The sequence below is a fragment of the Miscanthus floridulus genome, chromosome 7, assembly GCF_019320115.1.
Source record: "Miscanthus floridulus cultivar M001 chromosome 7, ASM1932011v1, whole genome shotgun sequence".
Classification (NCBI taxonomy): Eukaryota; Viridiplantae; Streptophyta; class Magnoliopsida; order Poales; family Poaceae; genus Miscanthus; species Miscanthus floridulus.
The window spans coordinates 119,890,331-119,897,765 of NC_089586.1; the positions used below are offsets into that span (position 1 = coordinate 119,890,331).

The 7,435-nt window shown below is 45.6% G+C and overlaps 1 protein-coding gene across 2 annotated transcripts; it reads right to left on the minus strand.

Moving 5' to 3' along the window:
- Positions 1-298: 298 nt before the first annotated feature.
- Positions 299-3,933, minus strand: LOC136464490 (probable glucomannan 4-beta-mannosyltransferase 6). Of its 2 annotated transcripts, none has more exons than XM_066463438.1 (10): positions 3,707-3,933; positions 3,248-3,585; positions 2,800-2,898; positions 2,283-2,535; positions 1,782-1,892; positions 1,526-1,662; positions 1,325-1,438; positions 1,024-1,223; positions 763-951; positions 299-666 (listed from the first exon to the last, which is right to left on the minus strand). In XM_066463438.1, exons 1-10 carry the CDS (start codon positions 3,711-3,713, stop codon positions 504-506), a joined length of 1,611 nt encoding a protein of 536 aa, XP_066319535.1. In that variant the 5' UTR covers positions 3,714-3,933; the 3' UTR covers positions 299-503. The 2 variants fall into 2 exon arrangements, with proteins under 2 accessions (XP_066319535.1, XP_066319534.1); XM_066463437.1 differs by having other exon boundaries at positions 3,248-3,588; positions 3,707-3,932.
- Positions 3,934-7,435: the final 3,502 nt, after the last annotated feature.

Genomic DNA, 7,435 nt, shown 5'->3' on the forward strand with positions numbered 1-7,435 from the left:
GGAGTCAAAAATCTTTCAATGTATTTTGAGCAGTAACCACTAATGAATTTTGTCTGCTAGCGCATGTGCACATGAATTTTATTAATTTTTCTTGGATTGCGATTGAATCTCAAATTTTATGACATGTATACATCTATAGATGTGCATAATTTCAATTATTTTGAAAACTAATAAGTATGTTTTTATAGAAGGCTTTCGAGATTCGATTATAGATGTGATTTGAACTGAATATTTTCCCTTCAGACATACCAGCAAGATCTGATCGTCTGTACACAACTCTTACATCTAAATACATTGGTTGTGTTTCAGATGCAATTTTCTGCACCTAGTGAATTAATAGATTCGTCTCAACCTCCCATGTGCTTATCCTATCTTGAAGTATAACATCTCTTCTTCATTACACACAACACAACACCAGCCCTTTTGTAGATCATTAATACAAGACCTTCATCTGAGCAATCATAATATTGCAACCAAAACTTTCGATTGTGTCTTGCGATTGGTCAGTCTTCGGAGACTCTGAGGCCAATGAACTGAAATCCAATTGCGAAATACATGATCGATTGAGGAAGAACAAAGAGGTAAAAATAGTCATCTCTGTATAAGTAGTCGAAGCACGCAGAGGCCAAAAGGAATAGCCCGATAAATACCTCCAGGAAATGGAACCTGACACGAAGCAGGATAGCAAATTAGCACCAAGGCTCAAAGCTATGATATATTAGGTGTACATGTCTGCTGAATATGTCATCCTCTAGAAATTACCTGTCTTTGAAACGATAGTTTCCTGTAAGACTGGCAATGGATTTGAGCTTCTGCAAATTCCCCAGCTTTTGTGTAACAATCCATTCATTGGCCCTGTCAGCTTCGAAAAACCCTATCAAGATGGCTTTAAACCGATGCAGTGCCATTACATTCTCAAATAAGACCCACAGTATAATAAGATGGATAGACCTGCAACACCTTAGGAATTCAGGATATGAAATGTTCTCAAATAAAACTCAATAAAGCTAACACCAAGCGAACCTTGGAGTCCCAACAGAGTTGAGAAGAATGATAGCTGTGGGGATATAGATCAGCTCCCACACAGGAATCTGCGCTTCTGGTAATAGAATGTTTAAAGGAATCAGGACGCTGAAAAAGAAGAATGTGAAGAAGGTGCCTATGATCCTCCGGGCAATGAAGAAGTCATAGATCATATACAACTTCTTCCAAACCGACACTTTCTGCACAGGAAAACAACAGAACATACAGACAAATAATCATATGACAGAATTTTCATGGCACTCACTGCATGTCAGGGAGCAGGTTGGTGTACAAGACTAACCTTGGCAGCAAGAATTTCCCAGAACATTTTCTTGAACAGGAGCGCAGGTCCACATGACCAGCGGTGCTGCTGGGACCGGTACGCCTTCAGAGTACTTGGCAGCTCACTCTTAACCTGAATGGAAATTGCAATCTCGGATCAGTTCGATACAGTTTTGTCTGACATGATAGTACCTTGGATCTATTTGTCAGAGGTGTGAACCTTTATGCTTCCAACGTAAACGAACTCCCAGCCCAAGAGCCCTGCTCTCAGTGCCAAGTCCATGTCCTCAGCAGTAGTTCGGTCCTCCCAACCCCCGGACTCGACAATCGCTTGCGTTCTCCATACTCCAGCTGTTCCTGCGTGCATGAATAAATAATATCATTCACATTTCTCGAACACAGCTGAAGTTGACAGCGTGACATGAACAATTGCGAGTTTGCGACGGCGCAGTTGAGGGAGGGAGGGCAGTGGATACCATTGTAGCCAAAGAAGTTGCAGAGGGAAGAGCCGGCTTCCTGCTCCACCTTGAAATGGTAATCCATGGACATCTCTTGCATTCTCGTCAGCAAGCAGTCGTTGGCATTCACTACAGGGCAGCTTAAACAAAAGCTTTGTCAGCAGATGGAACTACATCTTGATGTCAGACAAAGCAGGACGCAAGCTGGAACTGAACTGACTGATGAACGTAGATAATTGGGTCTCGTGGAACTACTTTCCTTTCACTAACTAGATGAGGCCGAAAGCTCAACATTGCAAATGGGCCACAAAATCCAAGCCTAGTGCAACATTTCTGTGGCCTGCTTGAAGCCCAGACAGATCGAAGTAAGCCCAAACAGAGACAGCAGCATCTGTCTGGCTCTGTACGCTGCAGTTGCAACGCAGGCAACTTGCTTCTGTTCACTTGCCAATAAATTAAAAAGAAAATAATGGCAATCGTTGTCGGCTGCCTGTGCGCGAGAGACTGATGATGACTCACCGAACTTCCAGCGCGTCTGCACGAGCGCGAGGCTGGGGTTGTGGACGAGGAACGGGACGGTCTTGACGAGGAAGTCCGGCGCCGGCTGGAAGTCGGCGTCGAACATGGCGACGAACTCGCAGCCGCGCACGTAGGCGTGGCGCATCCCTTCCTTGAGGTTGCCGGCCTTGTACCCGGCCCTGTCCTTGCGCGTCTCGTACTTGACGTTGATCCCCTCCGCGGCCCACCGCTCGCACTCGCCCTTCACCAGCTCCTGCCAGCCCAGCGAGTGACATCAATCACAAAACCGAGCTCTGCCGACTACTCGGTCGGCCGTGCGAATTCGACCAAATTGCGGGTTTACGCTTCAAAAGAAGGGGAAAAAATGGCAACTTTTGTTTGTCTGGTCTGTACAGTAGCTGTAGGGCCGTGCATTCTTGCTGGCTCCCGGTTCTTGTGGTGCATGCATGTTCCCGTGGCGATCGGCAGGCATTCAAAGTGACAGTGGCAGGTGAAAACGAAGCCCGATCTCACTCACCTTGATGACGGCGTCGGTGGAGTCGTCCAGCACCTGCACTATCAATCGATCTACCGGCCATGTGAGCCTGCAAGCTGCCCCTATTGATAGCTGGTACACCTGCGTACGCGTTTCAGGCTTCCTGTCAGAGATGTGCCCATCCATGATAGATTACTCTGAAAATTTGAAGACAAAACATCCCTTGTTCTGCATTCTGATCCACTTTTACCCTTAACAGAACTATGACCAATGGAGCGTAGTAGTAATGAAAAATTAATTGGTCCAATGCAAACTCTTAAAGATTAATTAAAGAGATTCAGATGCTGCTGTTTAAGCGCTTGAGGATCAGCAGTTCAGCAATTAGCTTACTGATCTGACAGTCTGACTGAACAACCGTCTGAGTTCACCGAGAGCAGCACAGTCCGGAAGGACACAGAGACGCCAGAGACATACGGAGTACAGTACATACCTCCTCCTCGTTGTACATGGGGATCTGGACGAGCACCATGGGATAGGCAGCTGCCTCCTCGTCCGGCCGCGCGATGGGGTCGCACCTGTACACCCGCCACGGCCGCCGGCGCCGCAGCTTCATCACGGAGCTGACCGAGCCCAGGAACAGCTTCTCGGCCAGCACGATCACCGACATGGCCGTGCACAGCACCACCGCGGCACGGAGCAGCGGCACGAGCAGCCCGGCCCTGACCTCCGCCCACGCCTGGAGCAGCGCCTCCACGAAGGCGGCGATCGTCGCGGGGAACGAGAGCCGGCCGTACGCGCCCAAGAAGACGGCGCGCAGCGCGTGGCCACCTGCTGCATTGCCACCGGCGCGCCAGCGGGAAGAGGTTAAAAAGGCGTACTACGAATAGCCCATTTAGCAGAAGGAATTGCTACTCGTCCTGGCAGCAAGAAAGAAGCTGAGTGCACGTACCTTCCATGGCTTGCTGCGTGCGTTCAGCGGCGTCGCACTTGAGTTCAGGCACTGCTGGTTTGAGGAGGCAACAACGGTGTTGGTTGTGGCATGTAGATAGAGAGAGGCCACAGAGTGGGAGAATTGCCGGTCGAGTTACTGCAAGATCGGATTGACTAAATAGGCGCCGTCTGAGTCAGATCTAGGGTACACGCGACTCTGGTCTCTCTCGCATGCGGCTGGCTCACTGCAGTGGTTGTTAGCCTGAGTCAGTTTGTCAGCATCTGCGCGATCGCGAACCTATATGCAGTACTATATTAATTTGATGGATTCCTACTCTGGTTCCATGCGCACGAGAAATGGTAACAAGGTTTTCTCGTCACACGTTGCCATGTGAGCCCTGCGGGGGTAGACTAGTGTAGGTTTTGGACGCTCTGGCCAGTTTGTGCAGCGGAGCAGAGCCAAAATGACCGCATCCAATGGACAGTGCGGTTGGTTGGCTCGGCTGACTGTGTCGAGCGTCAACCGAGCTAGTAGGCCCATGCATTTGGTACGAGCTAGAGACAGGGTCCCCTTGCATGCAGTTGAATTGCATGTGACAGCCTGTGGGATAGCTACGCGCAATTTCAGTGACGTTCGCAGCAACGTGTTGGGGGCCTGTTTGGTTGGTAAATTTTTTGACAAAATGATACTGTAGCATTTTCGTTGTTATTTGATAATTAGTGTCCATCATAGCCTAATTAGGCTTAAAAGATTCGTCTCATGGATTTCGTCTAAACTGTGTAATTAGTTTTATTTTTTATCTATATTTAATGCTTCATGCATGCGTCCAAAGATTCGATGTGACGGAGAATCTTGAAAATTTTGGCAAAATGAAGTGAACTAAACTGGCTCTTGGTGCATCAGATTAATTGCAGCGATGGATAGATGCTTAACTACTCGTAATCGTAGCAGCCACGCACTTTTGTACTTCTATTTATGCGCATCTTTGAGTGTGTGCCAATTATTGGAGCACGTCCTTGCTTCGGGCACGCCGGGAGAGCCGGTGCCCAGTGGCGGCTGAGATCACACGATTAATGTATCAAATTAACAAGATGGTCCACGCATCTACATAGCTAGTGTCCCGTTAAATTCTTGTGCTATGGCTCTGTTTGAATACATTAGCGGCTAATAATTAGCTAGCTAATAGTTCATAACTAATATTAGCTAACTAACTAGTCATTGTTCCCCTCCTCTTTTGTTTGGCTCCTTCTGTATTGAACTACTACTTTTTCTTTAATAAATTACTGTAGGGGCCCGGCCCCTCCAGATTCGTAAAAAAAAGCTAGCTAACTATTAGATGCTATTAGCTAGTTTTGTCCAACTAGTAGGATATTAGTTAGTTGGCATTCATTTAACAATTGGCTTAACTATTAGTCGAACCCGTTGGATCCAAAGGAGCTAATTATTAGCAGCTAACTATTAGCTCTATGGATCTATGCATGCCCTATATCTTGCATCTTGTGTGCTTTCAAATCACTTCATTAGTAATTACTGTTTATGTCTATTGTAGTTGGAAATAGTTGTTCCGCCATAAACGAACTACATGCTACATCTTGCTTTATTGCTTTGGTTCATACCACAATCTTGACTCTTGAGCTATATATCAATACATGGGACCTAAACGTCGTTTAATTTAGTACCACATATTGTTTGTACAATTCACTCATATCCCGCTTTGCAGACTAATGACATTACCGATGGTCCTTTTTTCTCGTGAGATGTAAAAGTTTTACCATCAACTATACAAATTACACCTTGCTTAGTTGCCTAGTCCACATTACAACCTCATGCTAAAGGCCTAAGCATAGTGCAAGCAGGTAATGTTGTTAATTATTTGATTCTCTTCTCTCTATTGCTTGTCTTAGTTATCTCTTTTTCTTGTTGTAGAGTGTGCATCAAACTAATAACTCATATGTAAGCAAGAGAAGCAAGTCACATTTGTAACAGTTTAAGGGCAACCCTACTGAGTTTGCATGTCAATGAGACAATGGTGGGCGGGGCAACTCTACACAGGTTCCCGTTCCCCACGGTAAGGCATATTGAACTTTGTTTCCTATACCCTTGTTCCCAATTTATAGGACATGTTTCCTAATTGATGTCACAATCAACATTCATGGTTCTCATTTGGTATCACAATGTTTTTGTTGGTATCATATAAGTGATTCAATCACGCAATGCACACATCATGGGGAGCTTGATCTATAGCTTGTGTAGTTTTAGGAGTAACATGTGTTCAAGTCTATTGTATGTCCCATAGATTGAGGCAAAAAGGAGGGAAGGTGAAGAAGAATACTATACTCCCCAAATGGATTGTGCTTCCTAATTGGAACGATGGTAAAATATTGCCCACATGTACAACTTTGCTACTAATACCTCTCTTTGTGTAAATTTCATGTCGAGGAAAATGTACACTTGAGGACCTTTTCAGGATGGATGAGGAAGGGGGAGAGGATGAAACTAAAGCAAGCTTTCCTTTGGATAGATGAAAATCTAAGCGAGATTCCATAAGTTTTGGTGGAGAAATGGAAGGCTTCAACACAAAGGAAGCAAGGCAAAGGAGAATATCAAGGATTAAGAGGGAGGGAATGCACCTAGGCCTCATTTGGGAGGCTCAATCCAAGGGCCATCCTGACATTTCCCTAGGAAACCCCCACCCTTCGCACACATGCAGAATTAGCCCCTAGGCCACCTAACTGTGGCAGAACCGCCCGAAATAACATGCTTCCGGAGGCCCTCGCCTTCCACCAGACGCTAAGCACCCCGAAAGTAAGCTACATCGGACGGTTCCATCGAGCACACCCCAAGGGAGAACTCGAACAATCCATGTTTTCACCCAGGATCCAATAATGAGAACGAATTTACATCACTTAGCCCATTTCATACAACAATAGTTCTCGAAAATACGTTATTATAATACCAAGTTCAAAGTGTGGAATTTAAATAGCGGAATTGAAATAAACATCTAACAATAAGATACAAGAATCCATCTGTGCCCACCAGAAGAATCCTCCACACAATAGCCACTTCTCAAGCTGCACTTATAACAGGGATAAATAAACCCTGAGTACACAATGTACTCGTAAGACTTACCCGACTAGTGGGAATAATTTCCCGACTCTAAAGGATATGATAAGCTTTATAGTTTACTAGGTTTCCTTTTTGCAAAAAGCATTACTAGTAGTGAATCATTAAGTATGTTTCTTATTAGCAGTCATGATTAGTTTATTATCTAACCATTCTATGTAAGCACATGTTCTACTTTCAAGCAAGAGTTGAGCAATCAGATTCATTCATTCCCTTTCATCTTTTAGTTCTTACTACGATGCTAGATCATAGCCAAGCCATACCGTATCACATGGCGATTCACGAACCAATGAATCCCAGCTAGGTACCCCGAAATACACCCCCTGCTTATACCCCCGGCACAAGCAAGACCAACCCACCACTCTCCTGTCAAGGGGTCTAGGTCCTCATCCAAACTTGGACTCTAAGCCCCTACTCCTGAGTTTCGGACTTAGTGTGGTGCTTAGACCTCCACCATCCCCACCTCCAATCAGTCATTCTAGAAAGAGCCAAAACCCACGATAAGAGAGCAACGAGCCTTCCCGCTCCTATAAGCAAGTATGTGCTCAGGATAATAAGTCTGTGACCTGACTAGAATCCACTGCAACGAACGGTCCTTAACCGACACGAACAGAAAAAACAGTG

Bases quoted from the DNA above. Each gene is read 5' to 3' on its own strand.
- LOC136464490 (XM_066463437.1), bottom strand. The intron at 2,536-2,799 runs GTGAGTGAGATC...CTGGGCTGGCAG, and splicing joins CCACCGACGCCGTCATCAAG to GAGCTGGTGAAGGGCGAGTG. The intron at 1,224-1,324 runs GTTAGTCTTGTA...TTTCCTGTGCAG, and splicing joins GGGAAATTCTTGCTGCCAAG to AAAGTGTCGGTTTGGAAGAA.